At 46.9% G+C, this 24,265-nt stretch overlaps 1 protein-coding gene across 1 annotated transcript in view; it reads left to right on the forward strand.

The window, feature by feature from the left end:
• C8H15orf39 (chromosome 8 C15orf39 homolog) overlaps positions 1-15,887 on the forward strand; it is a 36,494-nt gene extending 20,607 nt beyond the window's left edge. Inside the window, exons 3-4 of the mRNA XM_036736504.1 lie at positions 1,472-4,750; positions 13,841-15,887. Coding sequence (XP_036592399.1) covers positions 1,472-4,750; positions 13,841-14,238 — 3,677 coding nt within the window. The 3' untranslated portion in view covers positions 14,239-15,887. The remainder of the gene's footprint in view (positions 1-1,471; positions 4,751-13,840) is intronic.
• Positions 15,888-24,265: the final 8,378 nt, after the last annotated feature.

Here is a 24,265-nt window from a genome sequence, read left to right on the forward strand (position 1 = left end):
TGGAGTTGAACCAAGCCAAGCACCTGCTGAGAAATAAATTTGGAGGAGGTGGAGCTTAACTATCTCTTCCCTCTTCCCCACACCTGACTTTTTAGCAGCCATCATAGCCAAGAACGACAGGAAAGTAACTGCCCTTAGATTTGTGTGTTGTGGTGATTGAATGGAATGGCATTTCCACTGGGCCAGAAGAAATGGTGACTGAGAGATTAGTAGAGCCTTGGATAGAATTAATTGTATCCACTTGTGAAGAACAGATTAATTGGGACCAATGCAATTGGCCTAAAGATCACAAGGATGTAAGGGGGGTGGGGGATGGGAAGTACTGTGATGTGATTAAAGATCTTCCCTGCCCATTAATCCCATTAATAGGTCTCAAGTAGAACTAGTTAAGGGAAGTTTGATTAGGTGAGGCTTGTTCATAGGAAGGCCCATACCCTTTTGCCAATTAGGTCATGAGGGTTGTCAAGCCCTGGAACTCTAAAAAGGGTATATATACTCTGAGTGCAGCTGTTAAGCTCTCTCCCAGAAGAAGAGGAGAGAATGGATGCAGGCAAGCAGACAACTAGGATTTGTGAGTGAGTGTTTACGGGAAGGTCCCAGCAGAAGGGAAGGCTATGGGATGGCTTGGCTCCCTGCTATGATACTGTGTTTTAAGTTCTTAGCTGTTATAATGAAGTGAGCTTACTAGGTTTGGGATATAATTGCTGCTATGTTGAATTGGAGTTACTGGCTTTGGGATTTGATCTTCTGGAGTCTGAATAAATGTTTTACTTCTTCTGCCTTCCATATGGAGAGTCTCATATACTGTGACACAGAACTATATGGGCATATTCATGGTCACCAATAAGTACTAACCTGGCATCCATGAAGTTTTTTTAAAATTCTGATAACTATACACATTTAACTATGACATAGTATTTTATAAATAGTTATACATCAAAATGTTTTGATAACTATATGATTGTCTTGTTAATCCTAAGGATTTTACTTGACTCATTAACATCCTGGTTCTGAGAGGGATCTGAGGCTTCACCAGAGGGCCAAAAGGTGCCATGACCCCACAAAGGGTCCCTAAGTCCTGCTCTGACTTTAAACTCTGCAATTCCCCTCCCATCCCCCCTACCCACCCAGTGACTGACCTGCTGGGCTCATAGCAGGTGCTCAGGAAATACTTATTGATGGCAATAATAATAGCTCATATTTGCAAAATGCTTAATATATTATTGCCTTTGATTCTATCATTCCCACTTTACAGATGAGGAAATTGAGTCTGAAGGAGGGTGACTTGCTCAAGGTCACAGAGCCAGGGTTCGAACTCAAGTATTTCTGAATTTAGTCCAAGCCCAGTGCACTCTCCACTACACCCTCTGACTTGCCCATGGTGAAGGAGGCACGTCCTCAGATTTTCCCCCATTTGGTAGCATGAACTTCTGATAGCCCTTGACAATTGTCTCCATTCTTTCTCTTTCAGAGCGGCTGGTCCTCAATAGGCTTAGGCCCTACGCAGTGATGACAGGGAAGCGGCCACCTGGGCCTCTGGACCCGGTGATATACAACAAGTTGGCCCTCCTCGAGGCAGATGCTGGGCACAGGCCACCTGCTGGGATCTGCAAATCAGGACCCCTGCCTGGCCCAGGCAGTGAAGGCCACCTGGGCTATAAGGGAACATATTTCACCTATCCAGTGGGGAGCCCTGAAGTGGGCCACGAAAGCTTTGCTGGATGGAATCCCCATATGTCCTATGGGGGTGTCATGGCTGGGCAGTCCCTGAGGGCAGACAGCATGCTCATGAACTGTCTGTTGTACCAGCGGGAAGCAGAGAGCATTCAGCCCATGGAGAAGGGCCGGGACCACGCAATGAGGAATCTTCTCCTGGCCCAGGAGAAGTGGGCAGGACATCTAGACCACCGAGACCCACTACTGCAGACCACCCGGGGTTCTCCATACCTGGGCATGAAGGGGCCAGGGCCACCGGGTTGTGCCCCACTGGCAGCACCTAAGCCTATATATCGGAACCCAATGTGTTATATGGATCCAGGCTATGGGCCACCATCATGTTTGGCACTGGGGACCCCAGGGACCGAGAGTGGGACCAAGCGGCCACTGGACATGGACTGGACAGTAGCTGCACCTTTATTGCCTCAGGGCAACCCCCACTGCTCATTGGCCTCAGCACCCACCAAGAGTCAGCACCTAGAGGCTACCTTCCTTCCTTTGCCTCAAACTGGGACACCAGGCAAGGAATCAGTGGCCAACCTTTCTTCCTACCAGGTAGCCTTGGACAAGTACCGTGCCATCCGGAGTGCCCTCTTCCTAGATTCCAAATACCCCCCACCATATGGAGGGCACAAGAAAGCAGCTGAGGGGCTCTCAGGCTCCTGGACAAAGCTACCACAGCCCCCAGTACCCACCTACCAGGAGCGGGCACCTTCCCACTACCCACTAGCACTGCATGAGCAGCCTCTGCTGTACCCACCAGGATATCCACCCCCAGAGAAACCTAATAGCTCTGTGCTTTCCCTGCAATCTCCCAGCCCCTACAAAGGTTTCAACTATAGGGGAAGTGGGCTACCAGGGACCTACCCCCAGCAGCAGACAGCCCGTGGGCCCTGTATCCCCTCCTCCAAGCTGGAAGGCTGTGCCTATCCCACAGGCTCCATTCAGGTGAGCTCACCTGGCCTAAAGGCTGGGACAGCTACCTCCCATGAACCTGAGCCGCCACCTACCCCCAAGTGCCAGCTAGACTTCATCTCTCAGACACCAGGTTATGCCTTTGCTCCTCGGGATAACTTGTCCCTTTATGGTCCAACTCTGGGGGCTGGAGGGATGTCACCTGCCCAAGATGCTCCCCAGGGCAAGCTAGGAGCTAATCAACACAGTGCATTCCAACTTGTATGTCAGCCCACAGGAAGTGGAGGGCTGAACCTGAACACTGGTTCCCAAAGGGAGGCCTCTTGTCCTGTCTCCCGCCCTGGGAAAGCTGAGAAGCCCAGGCAAGAATCTGAGGACAAGAAGTGGTTGTATAGCTTTGGTAAGGAAGAAGCCAGATCCAGGCCTGGCTTGGAAGAATCTCCCACTACACCTATTGTCATTCCAGACAGCCCTGCCCCAAGAACTCCACCTGGCACCGGTCCCCGGAATCCACTACCTTCCCCCAGGGAGCATCCGCAAGGCCTCAGGCAGACCGAGGGCACTGCACCTCCCTGCTCCCCACCCATGCCCATCATCAACAATGTCTTCAGCTTGGCGCCCTACAGGGACTATCTGGACAATCGATGTGAGAAGGTGCCTGACCTCCCCCTGCCCAAGGCCCAGTCCCTCAGTACCACATGCTCCCTGATGCCTTGCCCAGCTGCAGATTCTGAGGCATTCAGCGAGCTGCCCAAGGAAGCAGAAAGCAAGAATAGGCATGGCCAGGAGAGGGAAGTACTGCTCCTTCCTCCATGTGGGGAGCCCCAAGTGGAGCCTGGGCCTGATGCTAGCAGCCAATGCCCACCCAAGGAGGAAGTGGCACTGGATTTGAGCCTCAAGAAACAATTGGCTGAGCTCTCCAAGGCAGCTCTAAGCCAGGGGTTGCCCACTGAGCCTGTGGCAGAAACTAAGCAGGTTATCCAGGAGGAGCAGCCCAGGCTGCCTGCCCCACCTCCCCTGGTACCTGCCATGGTGGAAACCATCCCAAGGACTAGCTTCCACAGTTCTGTGGCCTTCATGTTCCGAAAGTTCAAGATCCTCCGGCCAGCACCCCCACCCACCATTGCTCCTGCCCCTGCCCCTGCCCCTGCCTCTGCCTCTGCCCCTGCCCCTGCCCCTGCCCCTACCCCTACCCCTACCCCTGCCCCTGCTCCTGTCCTTGTCCCTACCTCTGCCCCTCCGCCTGTCCTTGTCCCTGCTCCTGTCCCTGCCTCTGCCCCTGCCCCTGCCCCTGCCCCTGCTCCTGTCCTTGTCCCTACCTCTGCCCCTGCTCCTGTCCTTGTCCCTGCTACTGCTCCTGCTCCTGTCCCTGTCCAGTCTGCCAGCCTCAAGTTCATCACCCAGCCCTTGCAAGTAACCTGCTTCAACGTGGCTCTTCCGGAGCCTGTGGCTGTTCCAGAGCCTACACCTCCTGCGCCTCCTGTTGCATCTGAGCCACACCCCCCTGCAGGCAAGGCCAGCAAGGGCCTGGAGGCTGCTCCCACCCAAGTGGGCAGCACAGAGCAACATTTCACAGGCCTCCACATGTCTCTGTGTGATGCCATCTCTGGCTACGTGGCACACACCTCACCAGAAAGGCTCCGGGAGTGGCTGGACGAAGCTGAAGACAGCCCATCTATCCCACTGCCGCCATCATCCTCCCCAGCCAAGGGCCAGAGCAGGGCCCGAGTGGCTGAGGGGCGGGCTAGGGACACATGGTTGAGCTGTGTGGGTGGGAAGGGGCTCTTGGCAGAGCTGCTGGCCCAGCTGGAGACATTCCTCTTCACCCACAAATGTCCCTTCCCCCACGTGGTGCGTGCTGGAGCTATCTTTGTGCCCATCTACCTGGTCAAGGAAAAGTTGTTCCCCCGGTTACCGGGGTCCTCCGTGGACCACGTACTACAGGAGCACCGCGTTGAGCTACGCCCCACCACACTGTCAGAGGAGCGGGCACTACGTGACTGTGCTCTCGACGGCTGCACCTCCCGCATGCTTAAGCTCCTGGCCCTCCGGCAGCTCCCAGACATCTACCCAGACCTGCTGGGCCTGCAGTGGCGGGACTGTATCCGAAGACAGCTCGGTAAGGACCCCCTTCTCACCTTCTCTCCACTCCCCTGACCCTGGTTTTCTCCCTTCTTCTCCTCCTGCTGTTTAGTCTCAGCTCCAACACTGCCAGTCTGGGTGGCCTTAGGCAAATCATTTCAACCTTCCTGAGCCCCATCTCCTTCCTTTGGTTGAATTATTGGATACCCAATTTCTTAAGAGCCATAGAAGCTCCTGGGGTGGGAAGAATGGGTATGCCAAACTCTGCTTAGTTGGCCTCAAGCGACTAGAGAGACAGAATCCAGCTGTCTCCATCCAGCTGGGTGGCCAAGTTTCCCCCGTGATCTTCAGCCCTTGCAGACTGCTCAGTTCATCCCCTTCTGGCCTCAAGCCCTCTTTACATCCTGTTGGAGAAGCCTGGGTGTTCTGACTACACACTACGCTGCTTATACCTCACCCTAGCCGAGCCCTAACCATATCTATTCTGGCTCAGCTGCTAGTATCTGGGGACAAAAACAAGTCTTAAGAAAAGAAGTAAAGTCAAATCAAGTTAATATGTAGATAGCTAGAAATTAAAAGATCCTTGAAGGCAGGGACCCTTGGAGGTTTGTCTTTGTATTCCCCCTGTGTGCCTGGCCTAGGGAGTTTAATCAGTATTTATTGTTTAGGAGGTCACCAGGCGGTACAGTGGAAAAGACACTTGATTCAAAGAATGCAAGGCTGGACTCAGTTTCCACCTCATTTACCAGCTGTGTGACTCAGAGTTGCTTATCGTGCTGAGTTTCATTTGTAAAATGAGAAGGTTGGATTTAGATGGCATCTAAGGTCCCTTTCAACTCTGGCTAACAATCCTGAGAAACCTGCCTGACTTGGCAGACTTAGATATAACATAGATGTGCTCTGAGAACCACCTAGCATCCTAATATTTGGATAATCTCTAGTCCCTCCCTTCATGAAGCTTACATTCTGTTAGGACAAGATACCAATACAAGTAGCTACAATAACCCAATATTACATTTAAGCACATTAGAGCATCAGGTCAGGGGGAAATTCATTACTCTCGCTACCTTGCCAGTTTCAGGAGCTGTTAATGCCCTGCCTCACCGAACTGACCCACACAAGCTCCCTATTCATTAGAATTGCGAGAAGGATGGATGGTGGCAGGTTCAGTGAACATTTCAACCAGCTGCTGGCTCTGTCCACTTCACTTGTGGTCCTCAAGTTAAAAATGAGCCATTACTTTCAGGTTGACTTCTGCCCTCAGAGCAGTGGTTCTAGAACCTTCCGCCTTGGCATGGACCCATACCTGAAGGGTGACACCTCATTATAGTAAGCCTGAGAGGTTAGCAAGGCATTGCTGAAAGGGAATATCTGAGTCAGTATGTACTGGTTTTAGCAATCCCTTGCCATGTGCATTTCACTTTCACTTCTCTGAGACTAGGTTTTCTTAGCTTTAAAATGGGGCTAATAAGTACTCTGTAAACTGCAAGACTTTTAATTAATTTATTATGCAAATCACTGATGTTCCATGCCTTAGCGGATGGTTTCTTGAGTTGCTATGGCTAGAAAAGTTCACCTGGTGACAACTCTTCTGTGAGCTTCTCCTCAATAAGCCCATGATGGACACTTCATCCAGGCCCCACTGTCCAAGTTTTGCCAGCCCAGTAGGAGCCGCTAAGCATGCGTTTTCCTGATATGGGCTTTGAGAACCACCTAGCTGCCTCCTAAATGATAAATACTGATTATGCTCCTCTGGACCAGGCACTGTACTGGGTCCTTCCACTTCATCATGTGGCAATAGAGCAAGATGTCCTGCATGTAGCAAACATTTAATGAACGTTTATAGAATTGAGCATTTCACTCTAAGGCCTTAGCAGGTAAGGCCAACTCTTGACTCTTTAAATGAAAGACAGAATGGAGAGACAGGAGAGATGTGGCTCTGTCACTGGCTCACTCTGTGACCCCTTAGGCAAGTCATTGGGCTTCAGTTTTCTCATCTGTCAAATGGGGATAATAATCCTTCCCCCAGCCTTGCTTCCCTCCTAGAGCACTTCTGATGATCAAGATAGATAACCGGGGAAGGGTCTTGGAGCACATGAGCTAGACTGACTTGAAATAATCTATAGGAAATCCCTCTTTAACTCAGATTCTAGACTGGGTCTCTTCCATACCATTGGCAAATGAACTTAGTAAATATGTGACTCCCTGTTTTATCCTTAACCTGATATTAATGATCAAAAGGTCATTGAAAGATGTTATCTTCCTTCTATCTTTAAGGAAATCTTGCATAATTTTGAAATGTTCCTGGAAGCTCCTTTGTGTGAAGGGGGAGAATTTTACCCTACTGAATCAACTGCTTTTTTAATAGTCAAAAAATAGTTTAGATCTTGTATTCTTTTTCATCTTCCAATCTGACCATTACATGATTATCAAAACAGTAAACCTAAGACTTAGTTGTTTCCCATGTTATCACTTCCCAAGTTAAAGTTCCCATTCCTTGGCCAGGCATCAAAGGGCCTTGGCAGTCTGGTACCACAACCCTATCACCTTTCTATCCTCATATCTTAATTATCACATTTCGCATGCTCCCTGTTCCTGACAAACTGATTTCCCAAACACACCATCACACTCCACTACTGCCACCACATATTTTCTCATGCTTTTCCTTATACCTAGCATGTTTTCCCTCCAACTCTTTACCTAAGAAATCTATACCTAGCCTTTAAAGCTTGACTCACCTGCCAACTGCCTTCATGAAACCTTCTAGGATCAGTGGTCAATAAGTAATAAATACCATACACACACTCTGTTTTGTGTCTCTGTTGAGCTTATATAATACTGTATATTATAGTATTACAGTATATGTATCATAGTTATGGAATAGTATGTATCATGTTGGTGTCTTATTCTCCTATTAGTCCATAAGCCCTATGAGGATAGGGGGTCAGTGTCTTTTATGATCATTGTATCCCCTGCTTTTACCCCCAGTGCCTAGCACAGTGACCCTCCCCCCACACACACACAAACACATACACACACACACAATAGGTGCTTAATTAATGTTTGTTGAGTTTATTTTGTTGAATTTGCTTACCTAATCTTAGTGTATACTTGCAGATGCTGTGAAGTCCCCAAGAAAAAGACTCACAATTATGATTCATCCAGTTCATTGATCAGTAACCAGACTGCCCAATAATGACTGTCATTGCTAAGGCAGTGGTTCTCCAAGTGTGATCCAGGGAGCTTTCCAGCACCTGCAAAGTCCAAACTATTTTCATAGTAAAACATTTTAATGTCTACAACATAGTAAATATTTGTAGATATAACCTGCTGCTACTAGCTCACTTCATGACCCAAGGCAAGTCATTGGGCCTCAATTTTCTCATCTGGCAAATGGGGCTAACAGTCTCTCCCCTGCCTTGCTTATTTCCTAGAGCACTTCTGAGGATCAAGCTAGATAATGGGTATGTGGGGCAGAACCTTAAGGTGTTCTGTAGAAGTTCTATGCAGTTGGTCATTACAGGCAACCCTTAACCAGCAAAAGCTCTTTGAGTGGGGTCCTCATCAATTTTGGGGAGTATTAAGGGACCTTGAGACAAAATTTTGAGAACTGCTATGCTGAAGAAGTCAAAGAAAGAACCCTAGCCTCTTAGCTAATCTGATTAAAAAAGAAAGCAGAAAATTAGATTAATAAAATAGCAAAGAAGGTAAAAATCACAGCAATGTCAGAAGAAATAAAAATAATTTTCTGAGCATATTATGTATTTTTTTTAAAAAAACTATCAGACTACAGTGATTATCAAAAAATCATTCATAGTGATCAAATGATCAAGGAGAGTTATGCTGGGGATGCAAAGATGATTCAATATTAGGAAAACAATCAACATAATTAATCATATTACAAGTTAAAACATTTAAAGTGTGTGATCATCTGAATAGATCCAAAAAAAGCCTTTGACAAAGTACAACACTGTTTTATGCTAAAAATCCTACAAAGTATAGACATAGAGTGACCTCTTAGAAAATATCATAAAAAGCATCTATCTAAAACCAAAAGCAAACTTCATATGCAATGAGGATACACTAGAAACTTTTCCAATAAATATGGGAGTGAAGCAAGGATGCCCACTCTCCCCGTTATTATTTGATGTAGTTCTGGAATAGTAATAAGACAATAGTAATAAGTATGTGATAGTAATAAGACAAGAGAGAGAAATTAAGAGGATAAAGAAAAAACCATCCCTGTTTGCTGATGATATAATGATTTGTCTGGAAAACCCCAGGGAATCAGCCAAGAGACTGAGAAATTCAAAAGCTTCGGCAAAGTTGCAGGCTACAAAATAAATCCTCAAAAATCAACAACACTTCTATATAATGACAAAAATGCAAGAGGCAATAATAGAAAGGAAAATTCCATTCCAAGTAACTATAACATGCATAGATATCTGGGGACCAAATTCCAAAAGTACATAAAGACTTATATAGGTTGAATTACAAAGTTCTGAGAAATAAAGAGTAACCTAAATAGTTGGAGGAATATTCAGTGCTCATGGCTAGGCCATGCCAATATAATAAAAATAAGAATATTACCAAAATTAATTTTTTATTTTTAATCCTAAACCAATCAAATTGCCAAAGGATTACTTTACAGAACTTGATAAAATAATAACAATCCATCTGGAAAAACAAAAGATCTAGAATATAAAGAGAAATTATGAAATGAAGTAAGGATAAAGGGGGATGGGGTAAAAATTCCACTTCTAGAACTTGAACTATCATAAAACATCAGTTATCAAAGCCATAGTATTGGTTAAAGAATAGAGAGATCTATGAAACAGACTAGACAAGAGATTCAAGAACAATATAACCCAATCTCATGTTTAATGGAGTGGGAGAATAAATTACCTAGGAGACAATTCCCTATTTAATTAAAAAAAAACTGCTGGGAAAACTAGAAAGCAGTCTGGCAGAAATTAGGCTTAGACCAACATATGGAGTGTCAACCACACTCCACAATACATTCTAAATAGATCTGTGACCTTCATCTTAAAGGTAAGTCTGTTTTAAAAAAAATTATAAGAGAAACAGATCTTATACCTCTCACATCTATGGGTAAGAGATTTATTATTAACCAAACAGGAGATAAAGGCAATTACAAAAAATAAAAATAACTTTGATTACTTGAAACTAAAAATCCTTTGCTCTGACAACCTTAATGCACCTAGAATAAGAAGGGAAGTGGCCAAATGGGGAGAAAGTCTTTATATCAGATTTCTCTGGTAAGGGTTTGGTATTAAAGATATAGCAACAATTAATAAATATATATTAGTCATATATGACTAATAGCCATTCCCCAATAGATAAACAACCAAAGGATATGAACAAACAGTTCTCAAAAGAACCGCCAAGTATGTACAATCCCATTAAAAATATTCCAAATTAATAATAAGAGAGATTTGAATCGAAATAACCCTGAGATTTCACCTCATACCCTTCAAATTGGCAAAGATGACAAAAAATAGCAACAGTCAATGTTGGAAGGGTTGTGGAAAGATAGGCACACCAACACTTTGTTGGTGGAGTTGTGAAATGGTATCACTGTTTTGGCAAGCAATTTGAAATTGTACAAATAAAGTGACTAAAATGTTTAAACCCTTTGAACCAGCGATTCCATTACTGGGCTCCATTACAGGAAGCTATCAGTAAGGGGAGGGAAAATCCCCATACGTGCCAAAATATTTCTAGCAGGACTCTTTCTGAAAAGTAATTTTTGATTGATGTTTTCTCTTTCTTATATTACTGTAGTATCCTATATGTCCATTCCCATTCCCGAGAGCCATCCCGCGTGACAAATAGTGGGTTGTGGTTTTGGTTGTTTTGTTTTTTGAGAGGAAGAAAAATCAGCACAACTGATCAATATATTAAGAAAGTCCAAAAATATGTTCAGTGTGTAACACTTGTGACTTCCACCTCCACAAAGAGGGGATAGGTTAGGAGTGTCTTCTCATATCTCTTCATCAGAAGAGTACCACTTGATCTTTATAATTTTGTTACAATTAGTTTTGATTTTTTTTTTCTTTACTTTATCCTGAATACTATAGCAATGGGGCACAAGCTGCCAGGCTGGAAAAGCTTTTAAGAAGTAGGGTCCTCGGTGTTGGAGGAAGAACCACTTTGTTCCAAGTGGACCATACTCCTAGAAATATTGAAACAAGAATGCCCGTAACCCACCGTGTGGGTGCTTCCAAAGAAATGTTCCCTTCAATTGGCTAGACCCTATCTCCTTAGCATATGGTTTGTACTCTTCATTTGTTCCACAAACTCTTTCTCTATAAGTGGTGCTGAGGTAAACTTTTCTGTTACTGTTATTCAGTGATTTTTTAGTTGTGTCTGACTCTTCGTGACCCCATTTGGGGTTTTCTTGGCAAAGATACTGAACTGGTTTGTCATTTTCTTCCCCAGCTCATTTTACGGATGAGGAAACCAAGGCACACAGGGTTAAGTGACTTGCCCAGGGTCACACAGCTAGTAAATGTCTGAGGCCAGTAAACTTTAACAACTCCTTTTCTTAACTTGTTGGGTCACAATTAAAAAGGCTTAACTAGTTAAGTTCCTGCCCCACTCTGACTTTTATCAGAACCATTCTTTTTTATATCTACATCATCTAAATTTCCCCCTGTATCCCTCCCCATCCCAGACAGACATTCCTTAACAAAGAATTTAAAAGGAATAAAAGAAAGGGAAGAAGAAAAAAATCAGCAAGGCTAATCAATACTTTCTTTAAAAAAACCTGAACATATCAGAAAGCGATATCAGAAAGTCTAGGTTGGCTCTGAGGTCTCTTCCAGCTCTGACATTTTATGTGAGACGATGATTCTGAAAAGTCAGATTTGATTGGCTCCTGATATCCAGGGTTACTCCTCCTTACCCGTAAGGCTTCAACCTGTGAGATCTCTCTCTCTCTCTCTCTCTCTCTCTCTCTCTGTCTCTCTCTCTGTCTCTCTCTCTCTCGATCTCTCTCTCTCTCGATCTCTCTCTCTCTCTCGATCTCTCTCTCTCTCTCTGTCTCTCTCTCTGTCTCTCTCTCTCTCTCTCTCTCTCTCTCTCTCTCTCGATCTCTCTCTCTCTCTCTGTCTCTCTCTCTCTCACACACACACACACACACACACACACACACACACACACACACACACACCCTGAGATCCCTCTGTAGACATCTCACACACTACCAGCCAAGACTGTTGCAAGGGAATTATGTCCCAGACATGGGGCATCTGGAGGTTAACTTTTCTCCTGTGAGGACTGATCTAGAACTCAGTTGTTGACCCTTTGGCCAAGAGGAAGAGTATAAAAAGCATTTCTTCCAGGTTTTGGTAGGAAGTTTATGAGACTCCAGGGAACTTGATTGCTGGTAGCTTTTTATTGGTTTCTATCTTTCTGAACCGGTTCTTAAATATGGTCCTGGAATGCTTTTAGTAAAAGGACTAGTTGTTTGGGCTCTGCCTCTGAGTGAGCAGTGACATGGATTTAGTAGTTGTTGGCCTTTATCTTGCACTTACATGTTATTTCCTTTGATCCTCACACAAAACACAGTGAGGAAGGGATGAGCAAAGTGAAGGACTCACACAGGGTCACACAGCTGTCCAAGGCAGGATTTGAACTTGGATCTCCCTGACTTCCCAGAGTCTGTCACTCCATCCCCAATGCCACTTTACAACATATCTGTTGTCTTAAGGACCAGCCTGGCTAAGTTCTCAAGAGGTCAGTCCCTAAGGCAGTTGTTGAGTGATGTATGTTCTTGCTACAGCAGTATTCAGAGACAATCTCCTATGGCATAAAGATATTGGGACCTGTACTGGGGGAGGGATGACCCACACTGTCTAAATCACAACTCTTTAAGTAAATAGGTTTGGGGTGTAAACTGTCCCCTTCTTCCTCTGCACCCAGCACACTTAGTACATGTTTCCAGCTTTCTATACACAGTGCCTCAAACTAGAAGAGCAGCTGCAATGGTGGCATTTCAGGCCTATATGGCAAGATGGTAGGGGAGTAATTGTACCATCTCAGCAAGGGAGCCACTGCCTGTGCCTATGGGGAGGTCCCCCTTAAACAGGAATCCTTAGAAACAGTGAGCGGGACCACTAAGGGCCAGCCATGCTGCTAGATTGGAAATGGGCCGAGAAGGGGCTAAAATGGCTGGAAGGCTTTTAAAAAGAGCTGTGCAAATGATGGAGGGCCTCTTCTGCCTATTGATATCCAGCCCTAGGAAGCCTTGGAATCATCTCTGTGAAGGGCCCTCCAAACCATTCTGCCCAATTCCTTTTCTAGAAGCTTAAAATGAGGCCCAGGGAGGGAGGGTGATTGATGCTTATCCTGGGAGTGACTGACAAGGGATCGAACTCTGCTATCAATATGTATACTCCAGGGATCCTTCCACTATACTCCACTGCCCTACCCCCAAGCTCACAGAAAGAGGCACCTTTCTCAACTCTTCTCCCCAAGCAGTGAGGCCCAGACTCTTGGCCTCCCCACTGGACTCAGGGGCTCCCCCTCCTTCCCTCATTCAAACCCTCCCTCTTTTCAGAAAATTACCCCCACCTTTATTTCTTACAGGTTCCTGTTCACAGCCTGGCAGCCATGCCTCCAAGTAGGTACCGTTTTGTGGAGAAAGCTTAATAAAACAATTCATGTTGCCCTTCTCTTCATGCTCTGCTTTTCCTGCCTGGCTTCCCTCCTACTCTCTGGAGATCTTGGGTTTTGGGGTGAGATGGGGAGGAGGAGAGGGCATAGTGTGGTGACTGAAGAGGTCCGTACCCCTGTACCCAAGTGGGCAGTACCCCCTTCCATGACCCTGCCATGCTGTCTGTTCAGAGGGATTCACTCTGGGTGGCCAAATGTGTGTGTTCATGCCTTTGTTTCTGTCTGCATCACCTGTCCTCAGGGGAGGAGATGGGGGGCTGTAGAAAGAAGGGCTGCCTTTTTTTAGCTAGGACCCTGAGGGGTCAAGGAGAGTGGGGGTGGGGGAGAGTGGTCATTCTCCAAGACCACAGATGAGGGGCTAGGAGTAAGAGCAGCCATCAGTCATCCTTCCTGCCTGTCTAATCTCAGTGTCTTCTCTTCCCCCCAGGAGAACATAACAGACAGAGTCCCCAGGCTAAGGCAGAAGCTACTCCCTCAGAAGGCTCCAGGTTCCGAGAAGAAGTCAGCTCAGTCTCAGCCAACTTAGAGCCCCGGGGCTCCAAGGCCAAAAAGAAGAAGAGGGGCACCCCTGGGCCATGCTCTGAGGAGTCTGGACAGCCAGGGGCCACCCCTGAGATGGAGCCTGCCCCAGATGGAGCCTCAGCAGCCAAGCCCAGGGCAGAGGCAGAAGGCCAGGCCCCGCTTGCACCGCCTGGCTCCCTGCTCCGTGCCCGCTTCCATCGCCTGCTCCAGGCTGCCTGGCAAGATGGCCTACCACTGCCCACAGGCAGGCGAAGAGGCCTGGCGCAGACCCAGCCCCCAGCCTGCCCAGAGCTGGTAGGGTAGTGGAGCCTAGCACCAAGTTGAGGAGCCATGTCAGGGCAGGAGTTCCCTTCCAAGGCTGAGTTGAAGGTTTTATGTTTTAAGACTATGCTTGCTGTGGCTCAGCTAAGACATGAGCCTTAGGTCCAGTGTCCCCTGGATTCCAGAAGGATGAGCAGGAGGGCCGGCTCTGGCTCCAAGGATCACCTAGGGCCTGGCTACATGCCCTGCTGACCTTCCAAGGCTGAGCACCAGAGCGCCAAGGATTCCCTGCCCTTACCTCCCTGTTCCAGTCTGCGCTTGCCTCTCTCCCACCCCTCTTCCAATATTCCTCTCCAGAGCAAGGACTTGAGTGAGAACTGGAGACTCCATTCTCCTTGCTTTCTGTCCCTCAGGACTTGAACCTTAGGCTGGTCCTCTTTTCTTGTTTCCCTTTCCTCTACACCCTTCTCTTTGGCTTGCTACCTCCTCTCACTAGCCCCAGGCCAAGTCTTTCCTCCAGATATCCCCATTCTTGCTCCTCCTTGGCCCTGGGGTGGAGACAAGAGACCCAGGTACAAACCCCTCTGCTGCTTCTGCCCCAGGCTCGCCCAACTTCAGGTAGCAGGTGGTGAGGGGGGAGCTTCCAGGGAGCCTCCTAAAGCACAAAATTCCCCAGGGAAGTCATGACCTCCTTCCCCTCCCCACCCCCTACTTGTACAGATTCTGCCCTGGAATATCTTGTTAGTCTGGTGAAAAACATTGCCAGATATTTGGGCATAAATGTTTGCCTTGATGATCTTATTTGGTCAGATTCTGATTCTGGCCATTAAGTCATGGGTCTGGGTAGGAGTCAGCTTATTCACCCATTAAAGGAAGGGACACAACAGAAACCGAGGCCTACCCCAACACTAAGGAGAGCTGACTGCCTTAGGTGGGCATCTTGGCCCCTCAACCAGACCCTGGCCGAGAACAACTTCACCCAGGATGGCCAATCAGCTTCCCCAGTCCTGGTCTCAATTCAGTTGCATTTATTTTGGGGAATACAAAGGCAACATTAAGCACCCCCTGCACTTAAAAAGCTGTGGGGACATCTTGGACAAGTGTGCCACACCCATTGGGGTATCTCATACTGGCCCCTGGTCTGCCTCTGGCACTGCTCGAGGGAGGGGAGGAGAACCTGAGACATTTCTAAACTCTTGAGAAATGCAATCTCCTTTGAGCATTTGGCCCAGGGGAGGCCATACTCCCCATCTGCTGTGTCCAAGACACATTCCTGCCTCCAGGGGGAGGGCTGGGCTGTAGCTCTGTCCAGTTCTGTCCATCCACGGCAGTCCGTCAACATCCCCTTTTAGTACCCTGGCCACAGGAGGAACAAGGAGTGGGATGGGCACAGAGCCCTCACCATCCCTGCCTCTCTGGAAGTCAGCCCTTAAGAATCAGCACACATTTAAAGAGACAGAAAAACCACCCCCACCTCATCGACCCCACAGGCGGCCTGGCCTGGCTCTCTGCCCCAGAGAAGTGACGCTTCCCCTCCCTGCAGCCCATGGCCACAGATGAGGCCTCTTTCCTTGTGTGTGTACAGTTTGTACAGCTCTTGGCCCAAGTCAGTCCCTTCACTATTTAATGTTTTGTAAGGAGGCGGCCAGCCCCGGTGGCAACACGCCAATAAAAGTTATTGGATTGTTTTAGAAGTGATAGTCGTGATTTGGGAAGGGGGTGGGGCTCCTTGGCTGGGAGGCTTTTTGTGGTCTAAGAAGGGGCTGACCAAAAAGATCTCTTGACTGGGGAGAGCGAGGAGACAGTTCAGCGGGTCCATTTGGGCTTGGCTGTTCCATCGGAGGTGGTGTTGGAGTAGTGCCGGGGTGGAGTCATTGGGGGCAAGTGTAGAAAACAGAAAACCTCTGAATTAGATGAGGCCTTAAAGGTAATATAATAACCTCTTCCAAAGCTGGGCCCATAGCCTTTGCTGAAATACTTCAGTGAGGGGGAGGTCACTGTCTGACAAGGAGCCATTTACATTGTTTCACAGCTCTGCTTTCAAGAAAATGCTTTGGTTTTTTGCTGAGCTGAAATGTAATTCCCTGGAACTTGCCCACTATCCTGGACAGCCTCCACTGAACATACTTTACCTTAGCAAATGTTCTTACAGCAGCAGTCATGTTGGGGCTTAGTGACCAGAAGGCTGGAGTAGTCAGGAAGCCCTGGCCTCAGACGCTTAACAGCTGTGTGACCCTGGGCAAGTTACTTAACCTCTTAGATCCTATAAAATGAGGATGCCAATACCTGCACCGCCTTCAAATAAGGAATTGTGTGCTAAAGTGCTTGGCAGACCTTCAAATCACTATAGAAATGTGAGCCATCTAAATTTTGGAGTCCAGAACCAAGTGCCCACTACGTGCCAAGCGGTGTACTAAGTGCTGGGGATACAAAGAGGAGAAAATAAAATAGCAAACACCATGTCAGCCTTATCGCTCTTGGGTGATAATTGAGCTTGGGGTCCACTGAAACAGATTTTTTCCACATGGACTATTTTCTAGCCATGTCCCTGTCATATAACAAAATATATAGCAGACCAAGAGCTCCCAGAGTGCCTACCCTTGACCCACTCACTTAAGGTACGGCGAAGTTGAGTGACTTGGCCAAGGTCACATGGCTAGGATTTGAACTCAGGTTTCCCTCATTCCAAGACCAGTTTTCTGTCCTCTGCCTTTTATCATTTATTCATCATTCCAGTCTGACTGGTTGAGTTATTTTGGTATTCTAATTCTAGCATCCAAAATGACATCTACAAATCACTCCCGCCTTTGAGTCGCTGATAAAGATGTTGCTAGGGAGCAGGACCAAGGACAGAGCCTTCCTTCAAGGCACTTAGTGGAGACCTCCTGATCCGTCCTGCCCCTGGCCTTCGATGACAATGCAGGAAAGAGTGAGGCTGACGACTGCACCACTCTGCCTCACTTAAATCCAATTCACACACGTCAGGACATGGTTCTGTGATGTCATTGGTCTTCTGAAAACAAAGGATGAACAACAACAGACCTCCCTTCTCAGGCTGCCAACAGACTTTCATTACCTGTGATCTGACCATTTCCAAGTCCTTACTGAGGGGTGACAGCAAATACCTTCCTGAAACCCAAATATGCAGCAAATTTATAGCATTTCTTATCTACCACTAAGGTAACATTGTCTAAGGTGGAGGGGGGGGGGGAAGAGTTTCTTTTCCCTGGGAAGGAAGCTCACCATTGAGTCCACTTTGTCATTAGTCTGTAGGTATGATTGCGACCCATCCACACTGATGCCTATGAGTACCTGTCCTTTGACTGTCCCATAGGGTCCATCCTACATGCTAGACTTCTTCTCTTGGGCTCAGTTTCCAAATACAGGAAAGGAGATTAGACCAGAAGGCCCCTGGGGTCTGTTTCAACTCCAGAGCCCTAATTCTGTGACATCACTAGGGTGCTAGCACGACATGGGCTGTCCACCAGTTACCCTACCCACTTCCTTTTCCCAGATGACATTTAACAAGCTTGGGATCATAGCTCTAGAGCTATGATGATGATGATGATGATGATGATAATGATAACTAGCATCTCTAGAGTGGCTACTATGTGCCAGGCCCAGTGCCAAGCACTTTACAACTATCTGATCCTCATAACTGGGAAGTAGGTGCTATTATCCCAATTTTACACTTGAGGAAACAGACAGGTTAAGTGACTTGTCCAAGGTCACGCAACTAGTGTCTGAGGCAGCGTTTGAATTCAGGCTTGCCAATTCCAAGCCCCAGTACTCTATCCACTGTGCCACCAACTGCCTTCAAATACCCTGTTGTCCAGTAGTGTCAAACTCAAAAATGGGGCGGGGAGGGGGTGGTCATTAAACTATATATGAGAATCCCTGTGGCCACATATTGACATTATCTATATTTTATTGTATGTTTATTTAGTTAAATATTTCCCAATTACATTTTAGCTTGCTCAAGCTGAATTCCCTCATTTTACAGAGCTTGCCCAAGGCCACCTCCATCTCAGAGATAGGATTGGGACTCAGGCCTGACTGAGCTATGGTGTCCCTCTGCTTCTTGCTCTCCAATGACAGGCTTTATGTCCCTTCTGTATAATCCTCTCGGTAACATAGCCACCTGTTCACGCCCACCTTGTTTCCATTGTCCTTTAGTGCCTGATCACTGTGTATATGTCTAAGAGCATGGCCTAGATCACTCCAGTTAAGTGACTCACCCAGGGTCACACAACTGTTGTGAGGCCCAATGATGCACTGCAGAAAGTGCCGACACTGAATTCAGAAGAGTTGGGTTCAAATTCCCGCTTTGTTTTTTTATTCCATCATGTGACCTTGGCCGAGTCACTTTGCCCTGGGCCTCAGCTTCTATAAAATGATGTGGTTCAACTAGATGGACTTGAAGGTCTTTTTCAGGTATAGATCTGGGCTTCTATGGCTCAGAGGCAGAGCCCTTGAATACAGGTCTTCCTGAGTCCAACGCCAGTATTTTTTCTTATTTGTTTTTGAAGAGTGGGTCTCCCTGTCTCATCCTCACAGCCTGACTCTAATATTGATTAGTAGGAAAGTCTTAGCCTGCTTATCTTTCCAACCTGGGCCAGTCTGCCTCTCCTTAGGTAGCCTAGTGACCCCCAACTCTTAGGGGTTCAACATATCAGTGTTGCAGAAAGCCAACTGATGTTAGCCTTACTACAGCTAAGATCTCCCGAGCTCAAGGAAGCCACCAGTTTCTACCTTCCCAGGAGCAGGGACTACCATGACGTTATCCCACAGAAGACTATTGGTTAAAAAAAAAAAAAGGCAGGCCCTTGTTCCATGGAGAATTTGTTGGGGGAGGTTATCAGTGCAGTTTATCAAAGGCCACCTACCTCTGGTTGGGAAGGTCAAAATGAGGAGGCTGATTTGGTCTGGGGGGAGGATCCACACCGAGAAGGAATAGTCTTAAACACAGACACCCATCACCTCTAAGGCTCCTTCTGGCTTTAAAATCTACAAGCCCATGATTCTCCCAGGAGAAAAGTCAATCTGAGCAGAGCACAAACCTCTTGACTGAGAAGCCTGAAGAAGAGACTAAGTCAATCTTTAGAAAGCCCCAATTGGAGTGGGAGACAGAGCCCCCACATGCTTCACCAAACTTTTTCCACCACCCCCTACTTATCTTTCCATTGGCTCTATTAATGGTGGGGGCAGAGTAGTTTCCATTCTTGTGAGGTGTAAAGTGAAAATATGGGAATGAAGGGGCAGAGGGCTGTTGAGGGTGAAGTTTTGTTGCCTTGCAGGCTCCTGCCTCTCCATCTGGTCTTCCCAGGCCTCTAAGTTCCAAATAGGACAGCTCCCTCCGTACCTGTTGGGGATAGAGGGCTGGAAGCTGAGATCATGGCCAAAGAAAGCGGGGATTCTGCCTTCTCTCAAGAGAAGCCCAGCAGGAGATCTCCTTACCCCACCCCACCCCACCCCCATCTCAGATCTGCGGACTCGCCCTCCCTCTCTTCAGTTGTAGAGATCTCACAGGAGGCCTAAATCATTGGGATGAGGATGATGAGTACTTGACACTGGCCTGGTCCCAATTAAGTTAATGAGGCAAAGACTTGTGTGATGCCCTGCAAGGCCAGAAACTAATAGGCAAGGTATAAAAGAGTTGAGGAGGGACCTGTATCCAATTGATCCTGTGTGGGAGGGGAATGAGAATCTGAGTGGCTGGTGCTAAGGTGAGTAAGCCTGGGGATGGGGAAGAGGTGAAAAGGAGACCCTTTCTCTCTAGTGACAAGGTGCCCATCCTAGAGACTGGGGATGTTGAGCCTCTTGGGGCAGCATTAGTCTGTGGCAGATGTTAAGAGGGCAAAATGTGATTGGTGTCCTCCAACTACTTCCTATGCCCCTTCCTTGGGACCCTGCTTTCCCTACCCTTCCCCCCATTTCCACTCTAATTCTCCTTCCTTTCTCCTACTACCTGGTCCTACCTCCATCAAAATTCCTCAGTTCCAGGTACCTCTCAAAGTCCTTTGTCCTTGCTGAAATCATCTTCCCTGAGGATATGAAGAAATAAGTTGGGGCTTTCTTTCAGGAATATTAGCCCTAGTGTATGGGGAATCATAAAATGCTGGATATCACAGCTAGAATAGACTAGATCTGGCCCCCACCCGACTTCCTCTTACAGATCAGAAGGAGCTTTAATATAGTGTCTTGCCCAGAGTCAAATGGGGAATAAGTGGTAGAAATGAGACTAAAACTAGTCTTTCCAGTCCATCACATTGATCAGCTGAATGACAGCCTTAATGGGTAACCCTCAGAGATGATGGAAGAACTTTAGCATTTAAGATGTTATAAGGAGGGTTCTTTCCAGTGTTGCTCTTGGACCTATGGAGGTAGCTGCTTTCTTCAAGGGTCTTTTCTGCTGAGGGTCAGAGTTCTCAGTGCCTGGGTTCAGCCCTCAGCAGGCAGCCATGCCAGGTGTCCTGGCTGCTCAATAAAACATCCCCTGTGCTCTGCTGAGGACTAAATGCTGGACAGGGATGTAAACCCAAATGTCCTGACTCTAAGCCCAGGGTACTTTCTGCTCCACCATGCTGCCTCCAGGGTGTTAAGGTATCAGTTCTGACTACAGAATTTCTCCTAAAAGAGCTGAGGCTGTTCAGCAGCCTGCCCTGACACTTTGGGATCCCTGATTTCAGGAGACAGTAGCAGAATCAGCTTTGTCATTGAGTCCTGCAATCTGGATTCTAGTCCTGGCTTTGCCACTGAGCAGTTGTGACTTCAGGCAAGCCACTTCACTTCTCACCTCAGACATAAAATGGGAATGCTAAGCAACCTTAAAATAATCAAATGATACAATTCATGTGAGGCACTAATCATAAAATGCCATGTTGTGAGGCAGCAGTTTTAGGATCTGAGACTATAATGATAGAGATTGGCTTCTGTCAACTTTGGGGAAGAACTGAGTGGTGGCTTGATTGTTTTTTGTGTTACTAGCTCCGTGAGCTCGATCACCTTTCTCAACATGGAAGAAGGGAACTCTAGTAAAGTGCTAGGTGTCTCCATGTCATCCAAAAGGTCCATCCCCTTTGGGAGAAGGTTGGATGATGTTATTGCAAAGCTCTAGGAAGGGAATACTGCAAACTGGCAAACTTTAGGGAAATAGAAGATTTGAGCTACATGACAGAGTCATGAGTCCAGCGGCAGGATCTAAACCCAGGCCTTCCTGATTCCAAGATGAGTGAGTCCTTGTGGGTCTCTCTCCCTTGTAAATAAGATCTAGAATGTGTGGTGGGAGGGGGAAGATGAAAGAGCAAGTGAATGTTAGAACCAAACACCAGAATATAATGGTAGCAAGAAAAGAAGGCTAGAAATCTTAAATCGGTCATCTTCAACCCAGGGAGGTGAGATGAGGAAGCTAGGGGCCTTTGACCCAAGAGATGAAGACTGGCAGACTTCAGAAATTGACTGAATGGAGATACTTGGGTCAAAGGAAAGACTCCCTTAGTCCCAAAAGGAGGTGGTACTCCAGGAGGCTGACATCCAATAAGGCCTAAGGGTGAGGGTTCTTTGTGGTTGGAGGGCAGGGGGAAGGTCAGACCTGGAGTGGGGGAGGGGGAGAGTGAAGAATAGATGAAAACATCTCTGGTTTGCAGAAGAGTAGAGAGTAGGGTCTGAATGTACGACCAGAGAACCCTAGAGCTGGAAGGAACCTCGGTGCTCGTCAAAAATATCATTCGTTTGACATATGGTAAGTACTTAAAAATTGTTTGAATCTGAACCTAGTCCAACCCATCCTCTTACAGATGAGAAAACCCAGGTTTTCTGATTCTAGGTCTCGTTCCATTATACTATGCTACTTCCTGATACCTGGGCTCTCTCCTGGAGAAATGTTCTCTTTTTACCAGCCCAACATAGGACTCCAGGGCAGGAGCAAATGTTACGACCCATTTATGTGCAGGAATGAGGATGGTAGTTGGGAGTGGATTCTCTTGAGCTGATGTCTCATAAAGCAGCGGCTCATCCCTTCCAAAGCCTTTCCCCATCCATGGACTCTTGCTGCCGTCAGCCCCAGTAGGACTGGTCTTCTTTTTTGACAGGGCATGGGAATAAGCATTTATTAAATACCTACTATGTTCTAGGCTTTACAAATGTTATCTCAGTGGTTCATCACAACAGTAGTGCTATTATTAGCTCTATTTTTATGGTCAAGCGACTCTTCCTGCCAGTAAATAAATGTTTGAGGCTGCATTTGAACTCGAGTCTTTCTGAGTCCAAGCCCAGAGCTGTACCCATTGTACCACCTAGCTGACGGATGAAGAAACTGAGGCCTAGAGGGTGGGAGTGAGGTGGAGTAGGGGGATTCCCAAGTAATTTGGTAGCAGATATGGGGAGGGAGGGCAGCATGCTTGGAGTCAGGAAAACCTGGATTCGAATCCCACCTCCTACATTTCCCATTTCTCTACTCATTAAATGGAGACAATTGGACCTACTTTGTTTTTTGGGTTTTGGTGGGGGATGGGGCAATTGGGGTTAAGTGACTTGCCCAAGGTGTCTGGTGTCAGAAGCTGGATTTGAACTCAGGTCCTCCTGACTCCAGGGCCGGTGCTCTACTCACTGCACCACCTAGCTGCCCCCCAAATGGACCTACTTTGAACAGCCCTCATGAGGCTTAAATGAGAATGTCTACAACCTACTTTAAAAAACCAAAGAGCTACATAAACATCCATCAGGCATGTTATGGTATATAAGTAATAGGTCCCGACTCCTCAGCCAAGGATCGCTACCTTGAGCAAGTTTTTACTGAGCACTTACCCTAAGGGGTGTGTGTGTGTGTGTGTGTGTGTGTGTGTGTGTGTGTGTGTTAGATATGGACAACAGCAGTCCTTCCCCCAAAAGGAGCTCATGTAGAAGGGAAGCACACCTTTTAACAATAACCCTTGGTGCTTTAAGCACCAAATGAAGAGTACAAAGAGTTAGGATCCAAGGACCTCATCCCTGTGGGTTGGAGTGATCAAAGATTCATGAAATTGGGGTTGGAGCCAGGCTAGAGAGTGGATTGGATTAAGGGGGAAAGGAGGAAGGCATCCCAGGGGAAATGATGGGACTGGATTGTGTCGAGTAAGTACCAGGAGACACGACCAGAAGGCAGGCTTGGACTGAAATGCCACCTGCCCTCCACAAAGAGCATTTTAAGGTTTGGAGGTTGCTTGACATACATTATCTTGCTCGATCCTCAGTCCTCAGAGGAAAATGTGAGTCTTGTCTCCATTTCTACAGATAAAGAAACAGACTTGGAGGGTGAGTAGTTTGCTCTGTGGTGACAAAGCTCGGTGTCAAAGGTGGGCTTCAAGCCCAGGTTTCCAAATCCAGCACTCTGCTATCAATAGCTAACGTTACCAACTGGTGGAAAAAGCTTTGGTCTTAGAACGCCTGGGTTTAAATCCTGACTCTGGGCAAATCACTTCACTATTCAGCTTCTGTTTTCTCATCTGTAGAATAGGAATGACACATGAACCTCAGACTTACCAGCCTCAATTTTCTCATCTGTAGAATGGGGATGATACACATACCTCAGATTTTCAAGGAAAGTATTTTGTAGATCTAGAGCTAAAGGGGGGCTTAGAATCCATCTAGTTATTCCTTCTCCCCACCCTAACCCCAGGGAAACTAATGCTCAGAGCTGCACTGGCCAAGAACTGAGGTCCTCTGACTCCACATTCGGTATTGTCCATTATATAACCCCCCCACTGATCTTAAAGCACATAGAAAAGTCAACTTATTTCTGCACAGAAAATGACCATTTCCTATCAGAGAGTAAGCATACTCTTCACATCTGCTATGGGAATGCTGTCTTTTGGCAGGGTCAGTCCATGGGTCAGAGATTACAGAGAGCCTTGAATTGCAGGCTAAAGGAACTTGCCAATGATAAGTCCACTGAGAAGTCATATTGGGTTCTGAGGAGGGATTGTGACTACTGATGCTTCCTTCGTCCCAGGAGAATTTCTTCTAAATAAGTTTTTATTTATATCTTTTAAAATATTGCCATATTTTTCACCAGTATATCTCCCCCTTTTCC

This window comes from Trichosurus vulpecula, chromosome 8 (assembly GCF_011100635.1).
Source record: "Trichosurus vulpecula isolate mTriVul1 chromosome 8, mTriVul1.pri, whole genome shotgun sequence".
Lineage (NCBI taxonomy): Eukaryota > Metazoa > Chordata > Mammalia > Diprotodontia > Phalangeridae > Trichosurus > Trichosurus vulpecula.